General features: G+C 38.3%; 2 protein-coding genes across 2 annotated transcripts in view; one reads left to right on the plus strand and one right to left on the minus strand.

Moving 5' to 3' along the window:
* On the plus strand, positions 1-4,916 carry LOC107613001 (UDP-galactose/UDP-glucose transporter 5). The gene is made up of 11 exons (XM_016314816.3): positions 1-474; positions 1,095-1,208; positions 1,324-1,416; positions 1,513-1,578; positions 2,033-2,131; positions 2,966-3,045; positions 3,287-3,399; positions 3,524-3,612; positions 3,991-4,077; positions 4,181-4,249; positions 4,368-4,916. Exons 1-11 carry the CDS (start codon positions 355-357, stop codon positions 4,485-4,487), a joined length of 1,050 nt encoding a protein of 349 aa, XP_016170302.1. The 5' UTR covers positions 1-354; the 3' UTR covers positions 4,488-4,916.
* Positions 4,894-27,761, minus strand: part of LOC107613002 (nodulin homeobox) — a 25,783-nt gene continuing 2,915 nt past the window's right edge. Inside the window, exons 4-18 of the mRNA XM_088496572.1 lie at positions 27,525-27,683; positions 27,353-27,436; positions 27,139-27,267; positions 26,730-26,948; positions 25,946-26,071; positions 25,745-25,840; positions 25,343-25,498; positions 24,825-25,113; positions 24,605-24,730; positions 24,452-24,521; positions 24,279-24,342; positions 24,085-24,153; positions 6,200-6,718; positions 6,085-6,119; positions 4,894-5,693 (exon numbers count right to left, since the gene is read on the minus strand). Of these exons, the coding sequence (XP_088352698.1) occupies positions 5,171-5,693; positions 6,085-6,119; positions 6,200-6,718; positions 24,085-24,153; positions 24,279-24,342; positions 24,452-24,521; positions 24,605-24,730; positions 24,825-25,113; positions 25,343-25,498; positions 25,745-25,840; positions 25,946-26,071; positions 26,730-26,948; positions 27,139-27,267; positions 27,353-27,436; positions 27,525-27,683 (2,664 nt within the window). The 3' untranslated portion in view covers positions 4,894-5,170. The remainder of the gene's footprint in view (positions 5,694-6,084; positions 6,120-6,199; positions 6,719-24,084; positions 24,154-24,278; positions 24,343-24,451; positions 24,522-24,604; positions 24,731-24,824; positions 25,114-25,342; positions 25,499-25,744; positions 25,841-25,945; positions 26,072-26,729; positions 26,949-27,138; positions 27,268-27,352; positions 27,437-27,524; positions 27,684-27,761) is intronic.

Here is a 27,761-nt window from a genome sequence, read left to right on the forward strand (position 1 = left end):
ATGAGGAAGTCAGAGTTAGCAAAGGGAAAAGTACCATGTTGTTGCCAAATCCAATGGTGGAATGGTGACGTGGCATGTGATTGAATATTGCAGAATACTTTGCCGGGGAATGCGACTCTCTTGAGGCTCTGCAAACACCATCTCCCTCATCTCTCTTTCTCTCAGCTCAAACTGAAAACAACGAATCAGAAACCAACTAAACTCGCTTTCTTTCTCTCTCACTCACACACTTTGAGTTTCTCTGTCAGTGCCACGCGGGAGTGGATGCCGTTTGATCCCCAACCTTAGAGGGGGTCCCACATTCGCTATTCTTATCTCAGTCTTCTATGTTCGAGTCCCACTCCGACTTTGGCCATGGCGGAAGAATCAAGCTCTTCTATTTCAGCTGATTCCAGAGACACTAACAAATTATGGAAGGGCACTTTTGCTGTCTCTGGTATCATGGTTACCCTTGTCACCTATGGCGTCTTGCAGGTTCCCCCATCAACCCTCTTTTTTCTCTCTTTTTTCTTTCCCCATCTTGCACGATTTACAGCTCTAGGATCTTCGTATCCCTGCAAAAAGTAATCATTTTTACTGCGTAGCTATGTTAATTTGATTTATTATTATTATTGTTCCAATTCAATGAGGTAGTTTGAAACCGATTAAGGTTAATTATTTTGTCAAAAGTTGGTATCTTTTTCCCCAATGAATCAGATTTGGGCTTTAATGGTAGCTGTAATTAGTTTGCATATGCTGACAATCGGGGGTTTGTAAATCAGAATATCATAGCTGCTATTGTTTGAATACAAAACTTGAATTGGTTTAGTATTGTTGTAGAAAGAAGAAAAGAGAAAGAGTAGCATAGGTAATCAACATAAGTGGGTTGCCAAGTGATTAAGTCATTTGGTTTTAGTATTTTTATTTCCTTGTAATTTGAGGGTTACTGAGGGTGAGTGTAGCTGTAGTCTACGTAGTATGAACAGATTCCTACACATTAGACTACAATTCTTCTTTTTTGTTTGTTTGTTTTCTCAATCGATGCTATATTAACATCAAAGCGCTCTCAGAGCCCATCATTTATCAAATGAGTTAATAGATATTTTTTATTGCAGGAAAAGATCATGAGAATACCATATGGGGCAGAAAAGGAGTACTTTAAGTATTCACTCTTTCTTGTTTTCTGCAATCGTATCACAACATCTGCTGTTTCCGCTGGTTCTTTGTTGGTAAGTAAATGTCATATACAAAATCAACAGATGCAGCTCTGACACATTTTCTTGTGAATGCATTTGCTTAGCCCCCAATTATTTGCAGTTTCATAATTTTCAACCTTTCTTTCAGGCAAGTAAAAAAACAATGGACCCTGTTGCTCCCATTTATAAGTATTGTCTCGTCTCGATATCAAATATACTGACCACAACTTGTCAATATGAGGTATTCTGTGTTCCTGTTATCTCATAAGAAGCTGCTAAGATGCCTGGTAGTTAGTTGCTAATCGTGTTTTCTTGAATGTGCATATTTCTTACCCAGGCCCTCAAGTATGTTAGCTTTCCTGTTCAAACTCTTGCAAAGTGTGCAAAAATGATACCAGTTATGGTAGGTCAAACTTTCACTGTACTCAATCATATCAATTTCTTGTGTTCATTACTGGCTAATTTTTATATTCATCAGATTTACCTTCTGGTATTTGTCTTGTATGATGGATTTGTAACTCATTTTTCATTTTCTCAGTGATTGCAACTTTTTTATTTGATGATGTGTTGGCAAATATTGAATATTTCATGCTCTATTTTCTTTCTCTCTGTCCAATTGCCATCATTGGTGGCTGTTTTCATTGTTCTGATTGTGAGAAAGCCATGAATACTAAAAGTCAAAGATATGGTGAGATAGTAGGAATTTGTTATTTGACATCACAGTCCTGCAATTATTTACAAATCCTGAAAATTTGGCTGAACATAATTTTTTAATTGATCGAATAGTTCTGCTGATATCATATAGCTACTATTGTGCCATGTTGAATTGGGTATTTCACGATTTGTGTGTTCAACAGGTTTGGGGTACACTCATAATGCAGAAGAGATATCAGGGACCTGACTATATGCTGGCTTTTTTAGTTACCCTTGGCTGCTCAGTATTTATCTTATATCCGGTAATTATTGGATCTTTGACCCTAATTATTTTGATATCCTTCTAATAATTCGGTTTCTGTCTTGTGATTCTTTTCTTCGTAGAAGTTAGAACTCGCAATGAATGTTCACCACTACTATATTAGTTTTGTTCAGTGACTGATGTTGCATGTGAGTGGTCCTGTGATTTCTTTTAATAGCAGAGGATTAGTTTTATTCCGGACATGACAAGAAGGTTGCTTGAGATAATATATTATTATCCTTTAGACAGAAACAAAAGGAATGGCAGGGCCCTTGAGTTATCTTGAACTGGTGTAGACAGTCCTAAGAAGGCCGCTATATCCACTATTTTGTCACTAAGTCCTTGAAGTTCCAAACTAATTCGTAAAAAGAGGGCATTCTTGATTACTTAGACATACCAAAGCAAATAAACTAGGGCTTGCATTTGCAAAATTTTATCATTATAATGAATTCTTAAACTAGTTCTCCTGAGTCCCAAGTGATATTCAAGCTTGTGTCGATGTTTTCTGCAATCGTTGTTGACTAATGACTACACATAGTTGGCAGCAGGACCCGATCTCGACAATTACAAGTTCACACATTTCTTTAATATGTTGATATGTAATGGGACCTAGAAGGGAGAGAGGTATTGAACAATTGAGGTCACATTTCTTTGATATCTTGATATTTACATGTGCCTACTGACACTGCCTTTTTGTTTTCACGTTCCCCATAGAAAGCATACCATATCAAATATTGTTTTCTTACACTTGATTGATCAAGCAGTTACTGATACTAATCAGCAGTGGCAATATTATGTAATAAGTTAAATTCATTCTTGCATGTCTTCATTGTAGGCAGGATCAGAAATAAGTCCATACAGTAGAGGAAGGGAAAATACGGTTTGGGGCGTTCTTTTAATGGTTGGCTATCTTGGGTATCACTACAGAACTTCAAGCCTTATTTTGAACTTTTTTCTTGTTGATTTAAGTTGTACTGGATGTTCAATTTGCACATTAAAAACCTTATTTTGAAACACTTGCAACTTTTTAACTTGTGAATGCACTAATTGGTGCATTTAAAATTTTGTACTTTAACTTATTATTTTAAGAATTTATCTTCAACTTGGTTCATCTACAAGTCTCTCATTGAATGAAGTTGTAATTTTTGTGTAATAGGTTTGATGGCTTCACAAGCACATTCCAGGATAAGCTGTTTAAAGGCTATGACATGGAGATACACAATCAGATATTTTATACCACATTGTGTTCTTGTATTCTTAGCTTCACAGGTAGAGTTTTTGGAAAGTTGCTTTTATTTTAGCATCCTTTGATTCTTTAGGCTAAGTTCTGGTTCTTTTCCAGCTTCATGGGTGGAAAATACATTCTTTTGACATTGTGAACATTTTAATTTAGGTCTTATCTTGCAAGGACATTTAATACCAGCAATAGAGTTTGTTTATCACCATCATGATTGTTTCTTTGACATAGTATTGCTTTCAACGGTAAGCAAAGTTCTTCCCTCTGTTATAATATGAATAATGTTGCAATGAAAATTGTTTTCACTTCTCTGTTTTTTTCTGAGATTTTGTAAGGAGTAAATTGCACTGTCCTCTCTTAAGATTTGATTAGGTGATATTCCATACACTGTTGTAAACATGACTACCTTTGGAAGGTTGTCAGCAAATATTTGACAAATTGAGAGTGGGTGTATGTAGTATAATTTAACTATAGGAGAGGTCACTGTAATTTAGCCTTTTCAAATCTATAACAATCCCTAATGTTACATACTTTTGTTTGAAAAAGAGGGAAAATAAAACAAGATTAAATGTTACTTCTTTTCTTCATCTTGTACTGAAGAATTTGTCATATTGTTGTCATAGGTTGCAACGGCTAGTCAATTTTTTATATCCTACACAATTCGCACTTTTGGTGCTCTAACATTTGCTACCATAATGACCACAAGACAGGTAACCATTGCATACAGTAATCTAGTCTTCAGTTTCGCTAGTACCGTATATGTTTATATTGCTTGGCATTTTATTCGATTTTCGTTTTTCCTAATATTGGCAGTTGGTGAGCATTATGCTTTCATGCATGTGGTTTTCGCATCCTCTTAGCTTGGAACAGTGGATTGGAGCCGTAAGACTCACTTTTACCCTCTCCGGACACCAAAAGTTTACACATTAAATTTTGCCATTCAACCATGTTCTTAATGATTGTGTTTTTGAGAAGCATTCTAATACCACTGCATTGTCAGGTCATTGTCTTTGGATCCCTTTATGCGAAAAGCTTCATGAAGAAACCACCTCCAAAAACAACCTCATCTGTAGCACTTGTTCAAAATGGAGAATCGAGTAATTTGAAAGTTAACCCTTGATTAAGATGAAGTTAACTTGTGCTGAACTGACACCTGTGCTTTCTTAAGTGACGAGGTAGCGTCAGAGCTGCACATTCAACATTGAAGGTTCATGGATAATTTCATTATACAGATGTGGCTTTGACTTGAAATCTGAACAACACCAACTACAGCTTGATTCCGGATTTTGGTATCACTGTCATAACAAGAGAGGAATTAAAAGGATATTGTCCCCTCTTTTTTCCATAGGGGAGATCAATTATAGATTGACTATAAGGCAAGAGAATGTTTATAGATTGAAAAAATGTGCAGAGTTTGCACAAAGTTGTTTTTATTTAGTTTTCGAGAAATGTGTAGGAGTAGGATGGAATTCAAGTATTCAACGATGGGTTTATGGCAATTTCCAAGGCTCATCATTCACTTAATACCATAACTAGCAATTTACTATTACGAAGAATAATCCTACTACAAAAAATTATAATCAGTTTAATAGTCAATTACAGTAACCTTGATTCACAATTAAATGCCACAAGCATCATTTTGGTGACCATAAAATGCTAGTAACAAAGTTGGCAAAAAACATATCCAGCATCGTTTAGCTAATAATAGATTGGCACTCCCTGTTTGGTTCGTTATCCAGAAGAATGATAACAGACTGAAGCAGGTAGCAAAGTAATAGCTGCAGCCATAGAAGCATCATGAATTCATTCCGACCATAAGCTGGAAACTCTGTTCAAATCCCATTGCACTCTGACAACACCGACCTTCAATTCGGCCTCCGCAAATGTGTTACCAGTGGCAACTGACGGGTAAGGTAATCGCAACCCTTTATCAATCTTAAGCTCACTAACATCCACAACACAGGTTGATGACTCCTCCAAACTTTTCTCATACCACTTACCATGCATCTGAAACACCTTTCCCTTACCAACCTCATCTCCTGCAGCATCTACAATCACCACAACTTGACCTGCATTGCATGGAACAAATTGCAGAGAACCAGTACTAGCAAATCCGGCAACTGAAGGCCCCGAATTCTCGCTGGAAGCTATTTTTGCGAGACTGTGATCTCTTGTATCCAAGGCATCACCTGGACTGTCAGGTGAGTCAAAGGATCCAAGTACTAGCTTTGTTGGCTTGTCTAAGATTGGATTGTCAACATTTGCAGCTGGTGCCGCTCGAACATCCTTAGCTGCTCGAGCTAATTTAGCTTTTCGATTGTTCAACCTGATATTGACAAAAATTCCAGCATGGATCAAACCAGATGAGAATAAATGGACCAATCTATGATGCACAAGCAGGCACTTGATATATTGATGCTCCTGGACCAATCAAAATTTTAATGTAAAGATACTAATATAAAATTTTCTATATATATAAAAATCTTGATATTCCGAATAACAAGATATTATATTTTCCCTATCATAGACCAGGTTCAGAAAAAAAAAACTCGACACCAAAAATTTCTTACATAAAAGCTTAAAGAAGATACTAGTTAATTTTGGCAATCAAACCTAAATGATAATGTAAAATGTTAAGTATCCTATATTGACCCCAGAGGCAAATGCTAAATATCCTGGATTGCTACATAAGAACATGTACAATGAGAAGAGCTCACCAATTTTTAAGCTGTGAAGGTGTAACCTCAGAACCCTGTAAAACATAAAGCAGGAATGTTTTAGAACAAAAATGTCAGCAAAATATTACTCAGGGTTTATTTGCATTTCACCTACATGAAAGCATAATTTTTCCGCCCATGATTGAAGTGAAGCTGCATTTCGATGCATATCAGGCTTATCCAAGAGAGCACTCTCAATCAATGCCACCTGTTTATCATTCATTATATTTCGCTTCCGTTTCCTCTTCTGCACAGTGGCAAGCTTTTCATCCTCTTTATTTTCTTTAACTGCAACCTTTTTACGATCCTCATTTAATTTTGAAAGCTTGCCATCATACATATGCTCAAAAGAATTCTTTCCTTTTGCAGAACTAGTATCTGAACTGCTTGTATCAGTGTTTAGAGCATCCACATCGATTTCTCTAGTTCCTGATGCAGATATGACGTTATCTTCTTGATCTTGCATATTTATGTCACTGCCTTTATTTATGTCTTCAGCTCTGGTATTAGGTTGGTCTATGTCTGGAAATGCAGCATTCTTAGACATTCCTTCCTTTGAGTTACCACGCTTATTAAAACAAGCAGGCTCTTTTCCAGTTAAAGGTGATGGGCATCCCCCTGCATTCTGAGCCACCTGTAGGAAATCAAATTTTACATTAACATCACCATGTTGAGGAAAATCTACATGGTAAAGAACAACCGAATTTGAAAAATGGAGTACTTTTGTCATTTAACATTTAATGGCATTCTCTAGTTCTAAAATAAAATCAATTTTACATATATTTGTGTTAGCACACTGTTAGCCAAAAATAAACAAGTTGTGAGCTTCGAGGTAGTGACCAGCTTCATGGGAGCTATCGAGGAAAGCTAATCGACAGAAGTGAGGATCTCGATAGACCAGGACCCATCGAGAAAAAGTGAGGCAATCGAAGATGTTGGTTTATGGTATAACCAGAAATATTTAGGACAGAGATATAAGAAAAATACGTAGGTGAAAGGAATGGGAATCACACTTTTTTACTTTACTGAAGCAGTACATTTATAGGATTTTAATCCATGACACTACCACATCACCACTAAACTAGGAAGTGGGATGAACAGAAACTGCCACATACCCACTAGATAAGGAAGTGGAATAACACAAACTACTTTTCTCCTAAAGTGCAGGAACCACTAATTGACTAAAACAACAAACTGAAACAATAATAAAAAAAAACTTAATGCAGTCCAAAAGCAAATAATTAACACTCCTCCTTGCTTTAGGATCTGCAAACTCCAATTTTCTGCCTCAATAGCTCAAACTTGCTGACAGGAAGTGGCTTTGTAAACAAATCTGCCAATTGATCTTCTGACCTGCAATAAACCAAAGTTATTTCTCCATTTTGCTGCATCTCTCTTAAGAAGTAGAGCTTGATGTTAAAATGTTTAGTCTTGCCATGACACACTGGATCCTTTGAAATCGCAATTGCTGCCTGGTTGTCGATAAACACTTCTGTCTTGTGATTCTGTTGGAGATGTAAATCACATAAGATCTTTTTCAGCCACAAAACTTGATTTACAGCTGCTGTTGCTGCTATGAATTCAGATTCTGCAGTGGATTGTGCTACTGTCTCCTGCTTCTTTGTGCACCATGAAAAAACTCCTGAGCCTAAACTGAAACAATATCCGGAAGTGCTCTTCATGTCATCAATGGATCCAGCCCAGTCACTATCAGAGAATCCACACAACTTGAAATTTTGACAGCTCTCAAAAGCAAACAAAATGTCCGGCCTTGTTGCAGTGAGATACATTAAACATCCAATCAAGCTCCTGTAATAGCCTTCATCAACTTTATCAGCACCATCTTCTTTGCTCAGCTTCTCCTTTTGGTTCATTGGTGTGCTAACCGCTTTGCACTCCTCCATCTGGAATTTTTTTAAGATTTCCTTAGCATATTTTTTTTTGACATATGAACACATCATCCTCATTTTGTTTGATCTCAATTCCAAGAAAATAAGACATAAGACCAAGATCAGTCATTTCAAAAACTTGCATCATTTCTTGCTTGAATTCTTCAACCAAACTTGTATCATCTCCAGTTACTAAAAGATCATCAACATAGAGGGAAACTATGAGAAAATTTTTTCCCTTATGTTTTACATAAAGAGTGGCCTCAGACAAGCTTTTTACAAAGCCTATGCTCAATAGGTGTTCATTTATCCTACTGTACCAAGCTCTTGGTGCTTGTTTTAATCCATAAAGGGCTTTTTTTAGTAGATAGACTTTATCTTCTTCTCCATGCATAACAAATCCCTCTGGCTGCTCCACATATATCTCTTCTTGTAAAACTCCATTTAAAAAAGCTTATTTGACATCTAAATGGAATACTTTCCAGCCTTGTTGAGCAGCAACTGCTAACACCAATCTAATTGTATCTAATCTGGACACTGGTGCAAACGTGTCAGAATAATCAACACCAAAAATTTGTGCATACCCTTTTACTACAAGTCTGGCCTTGTATTTATTGATAGAGCAATCCGCATTAAGCTTTGTTCTGAACACCCATTTAACTCCAATAACTTTTCTGTCTTGAGGCTTGTCAACCTTTTCCCATGTGTTGTTTTTTTGAATCATTGAAATCTCATCCTCCATTGCCTTTTTCCATTTTGGATCCTTGAGTGCTTCTTCACAGCAACTAGGTTCGCATACTGCTACATTGCATCTTTGATAAATGTCTGACAGCAGTCTTGTGCCTCTGATGGGATGATCATCTTCTAATTCATTTTGACACAACTCTGTTGTTTGGTTTCCGCCATAATCATCTTCAATATTGTTACAAGGTTCAATTGTTTTTCGTGGGTTCTTCCAATCCCATTGTTGATCTTCATTGAAATGCACATCCCTAGACACAGTCAACTTTCCAGATTGAGGATGATACACTTTGTAGGCTTTTGAAACAGAACTATAACCCACAAAAATACCCGGAATTGCTTTCTTGTCAAGCTTGTCGCGCTTAACCTGTGGAACATGTGCAAAACAAACACAACCAAACACTTTAAGAAAGGTTAGTGAAGGCTTATATCCATACCAAGCTTCAAAAGGAGTTTTGTCTTTCAAAGCCTTGGATGGAAGTCGATTTTGAAGAAAAACGGCTGTGTTGGCCGCTTCAGCCCAAAATTCTTTAGGCAATTCCTTCTCATGCAGCATGCATCTGGCCATCTCCATTACTGATCTATTTCTCCTTTCACTAACTCCATTTTGCTCTGGAGTGTATGGGGTTGTGAGTTGATGTACAATACCAGCTTCTTCACAAAATTGATCAAATTGTGTTGAGGTGTACTCCTTCCCATTATCTGATCTTAGAAATTGTATCTTGCACCCACTTTGAGTTTCCACCATATTCTTGAACTTTACAAAGACTCCAGCCACTTCATGCTTGAATTTCAAGAAAAAAATCCAGCACATTCTTGTAAAATCATCTATGAAAAGAATAAAGTATAGACTACCTTGTAACGATGGAGTTCTTTGAGGTCCTGCCACATCAGTGTGGATGAGTTGCAGCTTTTGAGAGGCTCTCCAAACTGTTTTGGGAAATGACACTCTGTTTTGTTTACCAAATTGACAGGCATTACAATTTGGCAAATGATCAGAGAGTATTGGTAGACCTTCAATCATATCTTTCCTCTTCATGTTCAGCATCCTTTGAATATGACAGTGACCAAGTCGCTTATGCCAGAGTTCAGTGGGACTGACTTGGGTGATGTAAGCTGTCTGCTCCTCCACAATTGGATCAAATGAGAAGCTTTTTCCTCTCATTTTAACCCTTAAAATCTCCCGACCGGTAGTGTCAAAGATAAGACAATGTAGATTTTTGAAAAAAACTTTAAATCCCTTTTCTAACAATTGACCCACACTAAGCAGATTTTGGTCAATGTCAGGCACATACAGAACATCTGAAATGGTTTTCATACCTGAGCTAGTTGAAATTACAATTGTTCCTTTTCCTTTTGCAGAAATATAGTCACCATTCCCAATTCTGACTTTTGAGAATTTAGCAGGCTTCAAATCCTTGAAAAGAGTTTTATCATATGTCATGTGGTTTGTACAACCACTATCAATCAGCCAGCATTCAGAACTACTCCTTGCTGAGAAGCATGTTGCCACAAAGATTTGATCTTCTTCATTTTGCTCTACAACATTGGCATTAGCTTCATGTTGTTGAAATTTGCCTTTGCAAATTACAGCTTCATGTCCAAGCTGATTGCACTTGTTGCACTTTGCGTCTGGTCTTCTCCAACATCTGAAGGGTGGGTGACCCATTTTGCCACAATGCTCACAAGGTGGGTAATTTTTCTTTTTACCTTTGTCTTTGCTTTGGCTGCTTTGACTACTTCCAACTTCATGATGCTTGGCTGGTAAAGCACCTTCAACCACGTGATCTTGTCTCATAAGCCTTCGCTGCTCTTGGGCCTGCAAGGCATGTAACACTCCTGCTAAGGTGATTTTGGACAGATCCTTCGTATTCTCCAAAGTAGTTATTGATGCTTCATATCTCTCTGGCACTGTAACTAGAATTTTTTCCACAATTCTAGAATCAGTGAATTCAGTGCCGAGTAATCTAACTTTGTTTGCAATAGAAAGCAACCTGTCAGAGTATTCTTTGATTGTCTCAGAATCTTTCATTCTCTGCATCTCGAATTCCCTCATCAAGTTGAGCACTTGCATGCCTCGAATCCTCTCATCCCCTGCGTATTCTTCCTTTAAATAGTCCCAAATTGCTTTTGGTGTTTTGAGAGTCATGATTCTGGTGAAGATTATTGATGAAACACCAGTAAAGAGACATGATCTTGCCTTTGCCTTCCTTGTTTTTTTCTCCTTGTGCAATTTTATTTGAGCCATGGTAGGATTGTTTGGCAGCGGAGGAATTTCGTAATCCTCTTCCACGGCTTCCCAAAGGTCCAATGCCTCCAAATAAGACTCCATTTTAACTGCCCAAAGGTCATAGTTTTCTCCATCAAAGGTGGGCGGAGCAATTTGTGAGAGACTTGCTTCACCTTCCATTTTCACAGGCCCCATAAGAAGAATGCTGTGATACCAATTTGTTGGTTTATGGTATAACCAGAAATATTTAGGACAGAGATATAAGAAAAATACGTAGGTGAAAGGAATGGGAATCACACTTTTTTACTTTACTGAAGCAGTACATTTATAGGATTTTAATCCATGACACTACCACATCACCACTAAACTAGGAAGTGGGATGAACAGAAACTGCCACATACCCACTAGATAAGGAAGTGGAATAACACAAACTACTTTTCTCCTAAAGTGCAGGAACCACTAATTGACTAAAACAACAAACTGAAACAATAATAAAAAAAAACTTAATGCAGTCCAAAAGCAAATAATTAACAGAAGAAACGAGGAAGTTGACAAGTGAAGTTAGTAGCAGTTATAGACAGCACCCAAAGAGCGGGAGCGGTTACTCATAAATTAATGTACGTGGAAGCTACATTTCAATTTGATTGGTTGAATGTTCTTATAAATAGGAGAAGACTCGAAGGAATAAATGTTGGAACTTTGTTACAGAAAATCACTCAAGCACACTCACATCCCCAGCAAATTTATGAGTCTGCTTAGAGCTTTCTTTTCTGTAGGGTTCCTTCCATTGTCTTTACTTTTCATTTAAATTTCTTGTAATCTTTATTTTTCTTGCAGATTTATCTTTCAAGCAATTTTATCATTTCTGTCATCTTTTAAGATTCAATACTTTTCATTTCGATTTCAAAGTCCTTCGATCTCATCGAAGGCAATTTCTCTGCTTTCTTTAAAGTTAAAGTCATTTCATTTATTCTCAGTCATTTCATTTTTAAATTTATTTACTTTTCTTTTCAGATTTTTCTTTATTATTTTATCCAAATTGAAAGAGATTTTGATGCACTTCGAAAACTGGTGCTCACAAGAGGAGTAGGTTTCGCTCCTAGATTATTAGATATCGAACCAACCCAAATTTGCTAAAAATCGAACCAACCCAGATTATTAGATATCGAAATCTGTATTTTATTTGCCACTTTGAGGAATATTGCTATGGTAACTTCAACCCTATATTATGCACAGGCTAATGGTCAAGTTGAGGCGGCAAATAAAAGATTGATTAATTTGATTAAAAAGCAAATCGGTCGTAAACCTCGAACTTGGCATGAGACTTTGAGCCAAGTATTGTGGGCTTATCGAAACTCACCTAAAGGTTCAACGGCACCTCTCCGTATAAGTTGGTGTATGGTCATTGTTCATACCCTAACCCAAAGCGACGGCCAGGCCTAATTGAGTCCAAAAAGGCCTAACCCAAGGGGTTGGCATTCGCTGATCCATTCGACCTCTTCTCTTCCAAGAGGTCGGACTCGACATGAGCTGGCAAGTGACACTTATTCAGATAAGTAACTGCCTCCTTAAATCTCTCACCCACTTCTAGAAGAGAGATCCCAACAACTCTAAGATAAAGGGACGGTTATCCACCATCAGAAGTGGAACTACTTCAACGGTGGTTAGTGGTTCATCACCTATAAATACACTGAAGTACTCAGGTAAAACTAAGTTCCACTACTTTAAACATGCTTAATCCCTTGCTGACTTAGGCATCGGAGTGTCTTTGCAGGTACCACCCCCTATTCTTCAAAGCATACAACTTAGACGGCGGCTCCCTGACACGAGGCAAGTTGGAGACCACCTTCCTTGAACGCTTGGGTCTCACAAACAAGTCCAATCATCCGGTTCTAGGTAAACCCCGAAACATTGGCGCTGTTGCCGAGGACTTGGAAGATCAACGCACGATGGCAGACGACCAGCAGGAAGACGGACACACCGCATCGAAGTCCGAGCAAGAGCACCAGGATACGGTCAACAATGATAAAGCAATAATATCCCTACAAGGAACAGAAGGACAGCATGACGAAGGTCCCTCCAATACTCAGGGATCAAAAAGGATCTCCTCTGAAGTTCATCAGCTCGGAAAAGATGGACAACCTCACTCTACTGACCTAATAGGACTACTACATGGCCACCAAAGTCGACTCGAACAATTGGAACAAGAATTGGAACGACAGTGTGAAGCAGAACGAAGCCTAAGAAGAGAGATCAAGCAATGAAGAGAGCTCGAAGAAAAGCTCTCAAGGCTGGAATCCAACCTCCAAAATAAGGATTCCCGCAGAGATCGAGAAGACACCCCGTTAGGAGAAGAGGATCCATTTATTGAGGATATCATGAGGGTTAAAGTTCCCAGAAACTTTAAGAGCCCTGACATGGATCTGTACGATGGGACGACTGACTCGAAGTATCACCTCAGTAACTTTAAAAGTCGGATGTACTTATCTGACGTATCGGACACTACTCGCTGCAAGGCCTTTCCGACGACCTTGAATAAAGCGGCCATGAAGTTGTTCGATAGCTTTCCCCCCAAGTCGGTCACCAGCTTTGACGACCTCTCGCGAAAGTTTCTCGCGCGCTTCTCAATCCAGAAGGACAAAGTCAAGCATTCACCCAACCTATTAGGAGTAAAACAGGAGGTCGAAGAACCCCTGAGAGACTACATGGAAAGGTTCAACAAAGCGTGCTTGAAAATCCAAGGTTTACCCACTAAAGCAGTGATAATGGGTCTAGTCAATGGGCTCCGAGAAGGACCCTTCTTCCAATCCATCTCAAAGAGACACCCGACTTCTTTAAGTGATGTACAAGAACGAGTTGAGAAGTACATCAATATGGGGAAAAACGCCAGGCTAAGAGAATCAAGTTGGCGGATAGGGCATTCCCACCAATCGAAAGAAAAAGAGAAAGAGCCCAAGAAAAGGGAAGAATTCGGATCTGAGAAGCCTAGAAGATATCACTCTTACACTCCTCTACGAGTTTTCCTTGTAGATGTATACAGGAAAATTTGCCACATTGAAAAGCTTCCTCCTCCGCGACTCATCAAGAACAAAAAGGGGAAAGACGTAATGAATACTGTGAGTATCAAAAGCTGTACGGGCATTTTACTAATGATTGTTACGACCTAAAAAATGTGATAAAAAAGCTAGCCAGGGAAGGTCGGCTAGATAGATATCTCATGGAAAGGTCGGACAATCACGGGAAAAGAAAAAGAGACGATGAAGGTCACGAACGAAGAAGTCCGCCCCCACAGACCTCCGAGCGACACATCCATATGATATCGGGAGGATTTCATGGAGGAGGGCTGACCAAATCATCTCGAAAGAGGTATCTGAAAGAAGTCTATCAAGTCGGGAGTGAAGGGCCCGACCTCCCGACTATCTCATTCACCAAGGAGGACGGACAAGGCATTGTGCCTGGACACGATGACCCAGTAGTAATCACTATGATTCTCGCCAACGCTCATCTACATAGAACTCTGATGGATCAAGGGAGCACGACTGACCTCTTGTTTAAACCAGCATTTGGCAAATTAGGGTTGGACGAGAAAGAGCTAAGGGCCTACTCTGACACCCTCTTCGGATTAGGGGACACTCCCATTAAGGCGCTGGGTTTCATTTCCCTACACAACTTTTGGAAAGGGGAGAAAATCTAAAAGTTTAAACATCGACTTTATTGTTATCGATGTAGCTTCTGCTTACAATGCCCTGATAGGCAGAACAACCCTAAATCGGCTGGGAGCAGAGGTTTCTACACCCCACCTCTGTATGAAGTTTCTGACACCAGAAGGGATTGCCACCATCAGAGGAGACCAGAAGCTGGCGAAAAAGTGTTACAATGAAAGCCTGAACCTGAGAGGTGGAGGCAAAGAAGTCAATGCCATCAACTCGGAAGAGTCCGAGTTAAGGAAGAGCTACGACCATAGCCCGGAATAAAAACCGAAGAAGTACAAATCGGACAAGAGGTCGAAAAGAATACCAATGTAGGAGCCAATTTAACAGAAGATTTGAAGCAGAAGCTAGTGCAGCTCCTACAAGAGAATTTCGATCTCTTTGCGTGGAAAGCTTCCGACATGTCGGGAATAGATCCAGAGCTCATGTCACATAGATTGGCTGTCCATCCAGGATCCTGACTTGTTCAGCAAAGAAGACGGAAGCTAGGACTTAAACGGGCTCAAGTGGTCGAAGAGCAAGTACAAGCCCTGCTTGAGGCAGGCTTCATTAGAGAAGTCAAATATCCAGCCTGGCTGGCAAATGTGGTGTTGGTCAAAAAACATAACGAAAATTGGAGGATGTGTGTCGACTACACCGACCTAAACAAGGCATGCCCTAAGGACCCATATCCTCTACCAAATATTGATACCCTAGTAGATTCCAGCTCAGAGTATCAATACTTGTCATTCATGGATGCTTACTCGAGATATAATTAAATCCCGATGTACAAGCCAGACCAAGAGAAGACATCATTCAATACTTGTCATTCATGGATGTTTACTCGAGATTTGACCTCCTTGCACTCGAAATAACTTTTCTGGAGCTATAGAAGTCCAAATGGAGCGTTCTCAACGGCTATGGAAAGCTAACATCCAGGGCTTTCCAGCAATGTATAATAGTTCATACTTTGCTTTAAAATTGAAGGCCCAAAACTGGCGTTCAACGCCAGCCATCTGCCCTATTCTGGCGTCCAATGCCCAACGGAGGATTAACCAGCGTCCAACGCCCAAGAAGGTGTCCCTAGCCAGCGTTCAACGCCCTAGAGCCCTCCTAGCACGTGGCTTACTCTTTTGCTCAGCCTAAACACTCACCAAGTAGACCTCGGAAGCGGATTTTCGAACTACAAGCCTAAGCCTATCTTATTTCTGTAATTTCTAGTTATTAGATTAGTATTTAAAGGAGAAAATCACCCTTGTTTAGGGGATCTCCTGGCATTTTTCGAACCTTTTATTGTATTTTCTATCAGTGTGAGTCTCTAAACCTCCTAAATTGAAGGGAGGAGCTCTGCTAAGTTTTATTGATTAATAAAAGTATTATTGTTCTATCTTCAATCCGTGTTTAATTCTCTATTCTAAAATGTATCTTCGTTCTTCATCCTTATGAATGCGTTGAACCGGCACAAGGTTATCTCATTCTATATGGGTTCAGAGTGAGTCTTTCATCGGACAATGATGAACCACTAGCTTGATTATACATCTATTAGACGGCTAATCCACGACTTCGTTGGGGACCTCTCGAGACACCAGTTCAGCCGAGGTATGAGGAGATTAGGGTCTTTGTGGTAGAGGCTAGAACCAAAGGCGTAGCATTCTCTGATCCGGAAGATCCAATCTTGTCTGTGGCGTTTTGAGTAGAATCACTAAGGAGAATGGAGTGCAGGAGCTTCACCCTCAATCAGACTAGATGCGCACTAACCCTGGTGTTCAGCTCTGAAGGAGAATCGGCGACCTCTCAAGAAAAGCGTTGATCACATACAGCCTACCATAGAAGAAATCATTCACAGTTGGAGGAGACAGTAAAACCGAATTGATCCAGAAGAATAAAACATCTCCAAAGCCTTAACCATCTTCTTATCATTGCATTCACCATCAATTGAGTAAGGTTATCTTTATTTTACTTTTATGCGTTTTAAACAACCAACCAATTTTTCTATCCGTCTGACTAAAATCTACAAGATAACCATAGCTTACTTCAAATCACAATCCTCGTGGGATCGACCTTGACTCACTCAGATATTACTTGGACGACCCAGTGCATTTGCTGGTTCAGTTGTGCGAAGTGTAATTCCGTGCACCAAAAACTAAATGCATCGCAAGAATAACCTAAGTCTAAAAAACGGTTCAATAAGCACAGCAAAGTTGAAACGTAGCCGAATAGAATAATGCATTGTTCTGAAAACCGAATCGGACCGGCCGGTTCGACCGGATTAACCGAGAACCGGTCATTTGTCCGGTTCGATTATTGTGAAGAATCGTTCTGCAAAAAACCGGCGGTTAACCGGTGAACCGTCAGAACTGTTTGGTTTTTTTCCGATTCAATGATATATATATATGTTAAAAAAAAAATTTCAAAGGTTCAGAACCCTTACCCACCCCTGCCCCTTTCTCTCCTCTCTCTCTCTGGGCAAACCCAAACCCTAACGGTGGTAGGAACCCAGCCCCATCCCATTGCCGAGCTCTTCTCTTCCGATAGACGGTGTTGTCGCTGCCGACAGAGACAGACTTGGGTGCCGTCTTCGCTCGTGGAAGGTCTGCTCGCTTCTCGATCCTTTTCTCCTCGACGTCGAGTGCTTGCTCAGAACTGTTGGCGACGCCGCGGCGAAGGCTTCTCCATCGTTGTCTCTGCTCGATTTGTTGGTGCTCATCTCTCTCTTCGAGTTCTCTCTCTCTCTATTCGAGGCTCCAAGCTCTCTCTGTCTCTCTCTTTCTCACTGCGACGTGTCTCTCTGCTCGGCTGTGGAGTATTCACCGCGCCGTCACCTTCTTTCCTCCCTCGCCGCCGGTAAGCACTACTGCCTCAATTTATTTTTGGTTATTTTGTTAATTTTTATTTATTCTGATTTTTGAGTTGTTGGTCGTTGATATTTTTGATTCTGCGTTGTTGATGAACATTGTTAATGCTAGAATTTTTTTCTGATTTGTTTATGTTAATTCTGAGTTGTTTATGCTGATTTTTCTGATTCTGAGTTAATTTTGGTTGCTGATTTTTGCTGAATCTAAATTGTTGATGGTGGTATGGTAAATTATTTTTCATCATTTCACATCTTTCAGGAGCACAAATTACATTTCTTTCTTGGACATTTTTTGTTCAAATTTATACTCTTCTTTGAACTTTGAAGTATGCTGGAAAGAGTGTTTCAAATTGTTTTGCATTGAAAATTCCAAGCAAGTTCCTTTGTACTGGGTTTGTCAAAGTTTCTAGTTGTTTTGCATTGAAAATTCCAAGTTCCTTTGTACTGGGTTTGTCAAAGTTTCTAGTTTCAATGTTGGTGAAATTCTCAATGCAAGTGGATAATAATAATAACTCTTGCTTTATGATTATGAATATTTAGTTTATTTGTTGTTATTCTTTGTTTTTGTACTGATTTTTCCAATTGATGTGGTTTGAAAATTTGTAGGAGAATGAGAAGGAGAAATCACAAGCAATTGCATTCAACAAATCTGATATTGCTATTGTAGAACATTATAATTTTTATTGTTAATTTTTTTTTGTTCTATTGATATTTTTTATTTTTATAATTTTTATGAAATTGGAATAATTGTTTGTGGTTGAACATTATTTCTTTGTCATTTAAGGGCATTTTGATTTTTATTAGCTATAAAGATTGATGTTTAAAGTTATTTATGAACTTTTAATTATAAATTATGGATAATTTATTATGTAAAATTATAAAATTTTAAATTTAATTAGTTTAAAAATTACTAAATTTAAATATTTAAAATTATATATTAAATTTTTAATAATTTTATTTTATATTTAATTATACCGGTTGAACTCCGGTTAAATCCCGGTTGAACCTTTGAACCATTGAACCAATCACTCGACCGGTTTAGTGACCGGTTCGGTTCTCGCAACCTTGGAATAATGAAATACGAGAGACACAAAAGCCCATTAAAGGTTAAAAACGACAACATTCCCATAGGAATCTAATCAAAAGTTGAGATTACTTAACTTAATAGAAAGCTTCTCAGAAGTCACAGTCAAACTATCTTAGAAAAGTTTTTCAAAAAGCTTCACGAAACTAAGGTACAAAAAGGTTTTTTCGAAAAACCTTAAGCCATTCAAGGTTTCAAATAAATAGTAAACAAAGCATCCACATGAATAATAAAGCAACCATTTTTTGTTAAAGGCCCTACCCAAAAAGGACCAAATAAGCAAAAGTAGTTGTTTATGATCCTATTAAAAAGTATTAAAAAGGATCAAGTGTCACCAGCCATCAACACAAATATAAAAAAAAAAAAAACAAATATAAAGAGTTCATTAAAAGACCCACAAGCCGGGCCTTAAAAATAGCTTCAATTACTGAGGACCAATAAAGGGGTTGGAATCATCGGCAGGAGAAGTCGATTCAGCCGCAGAGGTCGAATGGGTTGGAGGAATCTCTTCGGCATCAGGAGCGCGAATCACCTCGGGAGCCGAGAAAGAAAACGGCATATCAACCTCACGAGGAGGGGATTCAATTATACGCTGTCCCGCCGTCTTCAACTCGGAATCTGTAGCAGGGTGAGGAGGAGATACTATGGCACCATCAACGACGACTTTGTCAGGGTGCAAAGGCGACAGATCCAAGTCGGGGGCCAAAACCCGAATTTGCTCCTTCAGCACCTCAAACAACACTTCAATCCCCTCAGTCATAGACTCCTCCAACTCCTGGTACCCCTCCCTAAGCTTGTCCAATTCCTCCTTCAATTCTATTTTATCCACAAAAAGGCGAACATAATTTTGTTCAACCTTCTCCTTTAGACCCTCAGTCATTGCACATTGGCCCATCAACTTTTTCTCCCTCTCCCGGATCTGGGCAAGTTCTTCCTTCAGCTGAGCATTCTCCTCCTGCAACTTCCTCTCCTCTTCTTGATATAAAGCAATTCTCCCTTTAAGGTGCTCCACAGAAGACTGGATAGCACTCAGAGGGGTTTTTTCTAGTATATCAAGAAGGGAGGTACAGACCCCAGCAGTCCTAATTCCTTCTCGGATTAAAATTTGGAGATGATTACGGATAGCAGCATCATCCATAGCGATTTGGCTATAAGGAAGGATGTGCTTCCTAGAAAATTTCACTCCGTCAAAGCCGGTGTCCCCGACATTGGAAGCACCAGCTTCCGAGATCTTACGTTTCTTTTTCTCAGGCTCCGAGGAAGAAAGGACTGAGGGAACATAGGCAGAAGGAGGAAGAGGAGGAGTAGGAATCGGATTTACCAAGACTGGCTGAGAAGAAGTTCCCAAACCCAAGCTTTGGCGCCGAGGAGGAGTGGTAGAAGTCCCGACCTCTTGCGCGGCAGCTTGGGCGCGAGCGTTCCTCTTGGCTTCCTGCACTTTTTGGTAAGCTACTCTCGAACCGCTCTTCATTTTTTCTAGAAAAAAAAAAAACGAGATAAAAAGAGTTACTACACAAGTCAGAAGTATCAGCTATCCATTCATGAAGACAAAAGTAAAAACTAGAAGTAAAAGCTACCTAGCTCAGTCCGAACAAAACTCGGAAATTCAAGAAGAAATTTTTTGGTGTCAAGATTGGGAGCTCGTCCCCAAGCCTCTCGAAAGAACCCTACCACAGCCTCCTCGATAGCGAAAACTTTGAAGAAAAAATTTTTAAGGTCATGAAACGACTTGTCAAAAATAGAAAACACCTTCCGACCCTGAATAGCTCGAAAAGAGACCCACTGTTGTTTGTTCTGAGCACTAAAGGGCTTTGTCAAGTGAAAAAGATAGAAAATGACTTTTAAAGAAATTGGAAAGTCAAGCTCTTTGCTAACAAGTTGGTAAATTTTCAAAAAACCCCAGGAATTAGCGTGAAATTGGGTAGGAGCTACTCGGCAGTGGGACAAAACCTCCATCTCAAAATCAGAAAAAGAAAAGGTAACCTCTAAACGGGTGAAAAGACAATCATACATGAAAATGAAATGAGGATCAGACTCAGTAAGCCTCCCACAGCAAACTCTATCCTCCGGGTCTGAGGCTGCTAACTCATGCTTGGGTTCATCAACGTCAAGGACACATCCTATGATACTTCCTAAGTTCAGTTATAAAAACATCATCTACTAAGGGGCGTTCAGATAAAATGGAAGAATCTACCCATTGCAACAAAGCCTCAGGAATACGTGAAGACATTTTCAAAAGTGAGGAATGAATGATAAAAACCTACATTGCTTCATGTATTTTTCAAAGGGACACCTACATTAGTTGATGAATTGGCTCGAAGACAATCAACTAAATGCCCAAGTTCATCATACAAATGTCCCAAAATTAATTTGGCTAAATTGAATGTGTGGTCTTCATGCAAAAGAGCAGCCAAAGGAAGAAATAACTTTTGCATTTGAACACTCCTCGAACAGAAAACAATGGCATTCAACCAGTAGTACAAGAACGCCACACTCTCCTCATCAGTCACAGGATCGTCCCCGTGTTCCATATGGTGATTGATGAAATCACTATAAGAAAATAGAGGAATCTTGTATGATCGATTTGGCTGCATATCGCATGTCACTTCGGAGAAATGCAAGTGAGTTATTACCTTTGTTGTTTTGGTGGTTTAAAGGAAGTTTTCTGTGTCTTTCGTTTTGGTTGCTTTGAGGTCTCAGTAGCCTCGATTTTCCTTTTTATGGTTCTTTTCGGAGAAACCTCAAGAACACTTGGGAGAGTCTTAATCGAGTCCCTCTTTATTTCGTCTAGTGAATGGGTGTACCGAGAATAGTAGTTATTCCACTATTCGACGAAAGATTTTGTGACGAAGTCACTATAGTCAAAAGGGAGGGAGAAATAGTGACTTTGATTTTTGTCACTGACATCAAGACATCTCCGAATTTTCTCCATTGATTTGAATTCTATGTGGCTGAGAGCCTTGCCTTGTTGAGGAAAAGGTGCTGAAAGAGCTTGAGAAAAAACCATTTGTCTAGTGACGTAGTGGGGAACATGAAGGGTCATTTTGAATTGTTCTTTTTTATACTGGGGAATTCCCGTAGGGAATATTTGAACTGCAAGAAGGTTGGCCCAAATGGTATTGCTTAAAGCGTTATCATCACCTTCATTGGAGAGGAGGCGTTGAAACCAGGTTGGACCACAGTTTCGATTCGCAAAAGGGGCAAGTATTAACTCCTCATTTCGAAAAGTTTTACATGAATGAAATTTGGAGAATGCTTCCAAGAAAAGTTCCTCAATCGAGTGGGCATTTTCAAAATTTGGTTGAAGTGTCACTAATCGAAAACCTTCGATGTTTTGTTTGTCCGAAGCAAAAACCCCATCTTGCTTCATGTGCCTTCCAAAGATGGCATTTAGCCAAAGTTGGAGTAGGCAAAGGGGACCCTGCATTAATTGAAGTTCTTTTTCGAAGGCCATCGACCAATTGCCCAAGCTCATCATAAAGATTTCCTAAGAGCAACTTGGCCAAATTGAATTTGTGCCCTTCATGTAGCAAAGCAACCAGAGGAACAAAGTTTTTGCATCGAGATACTCCTCGAGCAAAATATAATAGCGTTTAACCAATAGTATAAGAAAATCACGCACTCATCATCAATAACGGGGCTGTCTTCTTTACCCATGTTGTGTTTGATGAAGTCCCCATAAGAATTTTTCTAAATGATGTTGTAGGATTTGGAGGGCTTGGTATCAAAAGTAGCCACAATATTGTTTATCGAAAGCCCAGTAATGGCGGCAACATCGAACAGAGTTGGACCAACCATCCCAAAAGGCAGATGAAAGTTATTGGTGGTCTTATTCCAGAAGCAGAGAGCAGTGTCAATCATCCAGTGATAAGTGGTAGGTGTGAAATGGGAAAGACGAAGAAGATTATGAATACCTTGCGTTCTCCAAGCTTCACCCTTTACAGGTTCGAGCCTTTGGTACCAGGCAAAGAAGTCAGCAATTTTGAAGGAGACTTTAGGATTATTCCAAAAAGGCTTTTTACCATCGATGAAGGGAGTTATGAAAAGTTTTTGTTTGATAAGCAAGTCTCCCCCTTTGGCGCCAGGGAAATAATGGGCATTGTCCTTAGCTTGTGTTAGAGTTTGCAGTGGACCAAGAAAACAGTAAGTATCATCATAGACGGTGAAAGGTAAGAGGATCTTTTTGTCATCCACAACGTGCTCAGGGTCTTCAATGATAGTCCCCGAGCCGGGATAGTATCTTCAAATAAGATTGAATGGAAGTTTCAGTGGCAACGTGTTTGCCTTTATCTTTGGCAATTGAAGAAGCCATTGATGATTTAAAAAAAAAGTGTTGACTTGGTTGCAGATGAAAAGAGCAAATGAGAAACTTGGAAAGGATTGGGGATAGCTAAAGGTAGAAGATGAATTTGAGAGGAAAAAGACGAAAAGGTAAAGATGAAGAGTTTATAAAGGGATTTGAATTTTGAAAATCAAGGAAACTTCCTTGAAAAGCCATGATTGAAGGAAAGAGAAAATGGCAATTAATGAGAAGGTGAACAATCATGGGCGTTGTTTTTGGAGTAATGGAAACGTAGGTAATTAATGGGCCGCATCTGAAGTAATTGTTCAGTTATGGGTTTTAATGTCTTTGAGAAGAAATAGGATTGAGCGTTTTATTAATAGTTCGATAGACACATCAATCCTAAGGAGGTAATTTGTTAGCCAAAAATAAACAAGTTGTGAGCTTCGAGGTAGTGACTAGTTTCATGGGAGCTATCGAGGAAAGCTAATCGACAGAAGTGAGGATCTTGATAGACCAGGACCTATCTAGAAAAAGTGAGGCAACCGAAGAAATGAGGAAGTTGACAAGTGAAGTTAGTAGCAATTACAGCACCCAAAGAACAGGAACGGTTACTCATGAATTAATGTACGTAGGAGTTACACTTCAATTTGATTGGTTGAAGGTTCTTATAAATAGGAGAAGACTTGAAGGAATAAAGGTTGGAACGTTGTTACAGAAAATCACTTAAGCACACTCACATTCCCAGCGAATTTCTGAGTCTGCTTAGAGCTTTCTTTTCTATATAGTTCCTTCCATTGTCTTTACTTTTTATTTAAATTTCTTCTAATCTTTATTTTTCTTGCAGATTTATCTTTCAAGCAATTTTATCATTTCTGTCATCTTTTAAGATTCAGTACTTTTCATTTCGATTTCAAAGTCCTCGATCTCATTGAAGGAAATTTACTGCTTTCTTTAAAGTTAAAGTCATTTCATTTATTCTCAATCATTTCATTTTCAAATTTATTTGCTTTTCTTTTCAGATTTTTCTTTATTGTTTTATCCAAATTGAAAGAGATTTTGATGCACTTCGAAAGCTGGTACTCACAAGGGCAGTAGGTTTCGCTCCCAAATTATTAGATATCGAATCAACCCAGATTTGCTAAAAATCGGTAAAACACACACTAGAACTTGTAACAATAGAAAAAACAGGCTTTGTGATCATTAAATGAGTAAAAGATATAGAAAATACCTGATAATGTTCATTGATGTTGAGTTTAGTAAACTTATCCTGAGACAATGACAGCTCAAATTTGCTATCCTGAATTTTCCAGATGATAAGGCCAGAGTCATATAAAAGTTCCAAAATGGACATGAACAGAGGAGAAAAGATATAGAGCAAGAACAGGCAATAAAAACAACTCAAACCAAAGGACAAAAATATACTTGAATATGATTTCCCTCGAACCCAGTAGAACTAAAAAGTGATTGTAATTTGCTAGAAAAAACCCTGCAAACAATTTATATAAATAAGCTATTTGTTATAACATGACACTGATAAAAAAAGATCATGTTAAAGTGTTAAAAGTACATAGAAAATGAAGTGAGGGAAAAATAACCTTAGAAGTTGCAAATCCTCTGTATTTAAGTAGTTTGGAATCAAAGATTCTGCATGACTTAATAATGACCCTACAAAAAGGCGTTAACTGTGATAAAGTAGCCACATATTGCTCAGAATTTCACAATAAGAAGTATATGAGAAGAATCATTACGCAGGTTCTTGCTAGCAATGGCAGCTTTAGAAGCATCAGAAGCAAAAGAAAACCCAGGAAGAATGTCAGATAGATCCATTTGCAGGCACTCCAGGACCTTGAGAACAAAATGATTTTCCTCCATCTCTGAGGATTAAAATAAAAAAAGTGGTTACTGATACGAAGAACTATATATATGTGAAAACACTAAAAACTTAGTGAACCTTGACAAATAACCAACCTTCACATATGTTGGGAACAAAACAATGAAGATTTGCAAATAACTTGATCAGTAATGATGTCTTATGATGTGCATAAGAAGCCCTGGGCATCTTGTTTGGTATTTGGATGAATTCCAAATTTGTAGCATTTGTTATATCTAGTGAAGTATAATCCAAAACCCATCCAACTGCAGCCAATGTATCATATTCAACATTGCAATCCTCCTCTGTCTCCAGGAGATTAGATGAACACCAACAGGATAAAAAATCTCCATGGGAGAGAGAAATTATTGCTGTCAGAACTTTAGTCTGAAATCACATGCAAATAAAACGGTAAAACTTTTCATATAATAGGAATTAGAGGAGAATCCACACATTTTATATTTGGCCATATTTTATGAATCAAATTTTGAGCAGAGAAAAGGGGGAAGAAAAAAGAAAAAAAAAAGGAATGATGTTGGTACCACGAAAAATATTTTACTATACCACAATTGATCATAACTTCAACTTAACGCCATTCTGGAAGGGATAAACTTACAAAACAAAGCATCACGTAAGATCGGAAGTTTGAATCATCTGACAAGATGTCAGCTAGACGCATTGCATTGAGCTGTACAAATCCCATTGGATGGCATCCATCAACATTGTGATGTGCAGAATCTCTTCCAAAAGCAATCTTCAACAGATCTAAAACCTATATCATGGGAAATATGTTAATGGATCAAATATATACTGCATACCACCACAGAACATTATGATTTCAAAGATCTCCTGAAAACTTGTACTTCTACTCAACAATCCATATTATACTGTAATCAACGGTTTAATCCCATTTGAGAACCAAAATAACTGCAGATGCTAATGGGGTGATCAGAGGGACACAAAAAGTTGATAATTTCAAGATCTCAGTTTGCATGGTAGGCCAACTGGAGAAACTAACCTCAGATGCAACAGATTTAGCCAAAGCCAAACTTTGTGGTGAACTGGCTACTTCATCAAGATATGAAATGCTCTCCACTTCACACAAACCTAGCAGCTGATTAAAGAGAGTGATGATAGCATTGTTAATAATATGCATCAATTACAAAGTAGATTAAAGTTAAAAGCAGAGAGTTATAGCAAAATTTGACATCAGACTCACAATGGATAGTATTTTAGATTTTAGCCTTGATAAAGCTGCCTTAATCCTAGTTGGAAGAGATGGCTGAATCTGTAACTTCAAGATGGACAGAGCCAGAAAGAGAACACTTCCCTCTCCACATATTTCCTGTAAGAAATAATAAACATAATCCCTCCTATTGATCACTCAAATCAATATAATAAGTTAATACACTAAGCATCTTCCTGGTGGATAAGTACACAATCTACAGATGGAGTGTCTGCTATGTAAAATAAAAATATCTCAATTCTCACCATAACTATATCCATTTGCAGGTTCTCTCCCATTAGCTTTGAGATAATAAATTGGTCGGCTTTGGAACAGGGTGACAAAAAAAATGGATACTCAAATCTATATTCAAGTTGGAGGGAGAATGATACTTTCATATAAATATGGGTATAAATGAGATGCTTGTTGATCTATCTTACAAATGGAAAATATGAACATCATAGTCCAACAAGAACTAGAATATTTTAATTGGAAATATTTAACCATAGTCCATGATCCTCTATTTTTTATCTTTCTAAAAAAAGTTGCTTTAAAACTACAATGAAAACCCGGCACCAAACAGAAGCAAACAAACCCATGAGAAGGTGGGCTCTGAAATTTATTTTTTCCTTTATCTTTTATGTTGCAACCAAACTACTTTTTAGTCCTAATCTTTAATCTAAAGTTAAACGGATTAGCTCATACAAAATTTCTGGGACATAGCATCACCCCTGCATGTGTTGCTACAAATTTATAAAGTCAGTCAAATTTAGAAAACCTGATTCATAAGGAGGCATTCCTTAAACAACTTTTGTTGACACAGGGATTGAAGAAACTGAAGTGAAGCTTCACACTGCTGACAGAGATAATAAACTACTTGTTCAGCTGTCAAATTTGATTCCATTGAAAAATCGTTGTAATAAGCTAGCAGTGTGATCTCAAGACACCTAACAACCATGCGAACTGATCCAAAAGCAGCATCCATAAATATGTCAATCTGTGATCATAGAATTCATGGTTAGCCAAAGACCGATGTGTTATCAGAAAATATGAGAATCCATTAAGTCGATTGAAAGAAATGAAACTTAAATTCCTTCTTTCTTTCTTCTTCTTCTTCCTTTTTTTTTTTTTTTTGAAATTGGTATCATCCTATTTGGGATAAGGGTCATTATTTGACTCCGAAATACCTTGGGATGGGCAAGCAGTACATGGACAACATCTTGCCATTTAGTTGAGATAAACCCTGTTAATAGATAGAAGGTACATGGCACAAGAGTTGAATGCACAAGGTGCCTATGACAAAAAGCATGGTCTTCCTGCAACATAAGTGTAAATCTCAATACAAATAAACAACACAGAAGAACAAACTACAACCTGAAAAAGAATAGAAAAGAGTAAAACCTGTTTGCAACCACCAAGAACAATAAGCATGTAGAAAACAAAGTCAAGCAGCTGGTCAAACAATTTTACATCATCTAGAAAAATCTGTAATCATATTGGGGATACAAAATTACAAACTAGTGTTATTACAATCTTCAAATGATCAAAATAAATATTCACTATTAATATTAACCTGTTCGAGTTTAGAATTTCGGGAGGCTAAATCACACAAGGAATACAAGAGACGAATGGCAGATAACAAGTATCTGAACAGGGCTTCATCTCTCTTAAATGATATAAGCATCGAAATGAGGTGCAATGGAAGTGATCCTGCAAGCTTTTCCATATCAATCTGTACATAGAATAATTAGGAAAAATAGTATGATAAAACAAGATATAAAAGAGCATGATGAAGCTGACTATGAGACAA

The sequence above is a fragment of the Arachis ipaensis genome, chromosome B8, assembly GCF_059453495.1.
Source record: "Arachis ipaensis isolate K30076 ecotype BB chromosome B8, ASM5945349v1, whole genome shotgun sequence".
Classification (NCBI taxonomy): domain Eukaryota; kingdom Viridiplantae; phylum Streptophyta; class Magnoliopsida; order Fabales; family Fabaceae; genus Arachis; species Arachis ipaensis.

Excerpts from the sequence above, each read along its gene's own strand:
- LOC107613001 (XM_016314816.3), top strand. The coding sequence starts at position 355 with ATGGCGGAAGAATCAAGCTCTTCTATTTCAGCTGATTCCAGAGACACT. Across the intron at positions 3,613-3,990 it reads ACATAGTATTGCTTTCAACG|GTTGCAACGGCTAGTCAATT; the intron begins GTAAGCAAAGTT and ends TTGTTGTCATAG. Across the intron at positions 4,250-4,367 it reads TGGAACAGTGGATTGGAGCC|GTCATTGTCTTTGGATCCCT; the intron begins GTAAGACTCACT and ends CTGCATTGTCAG.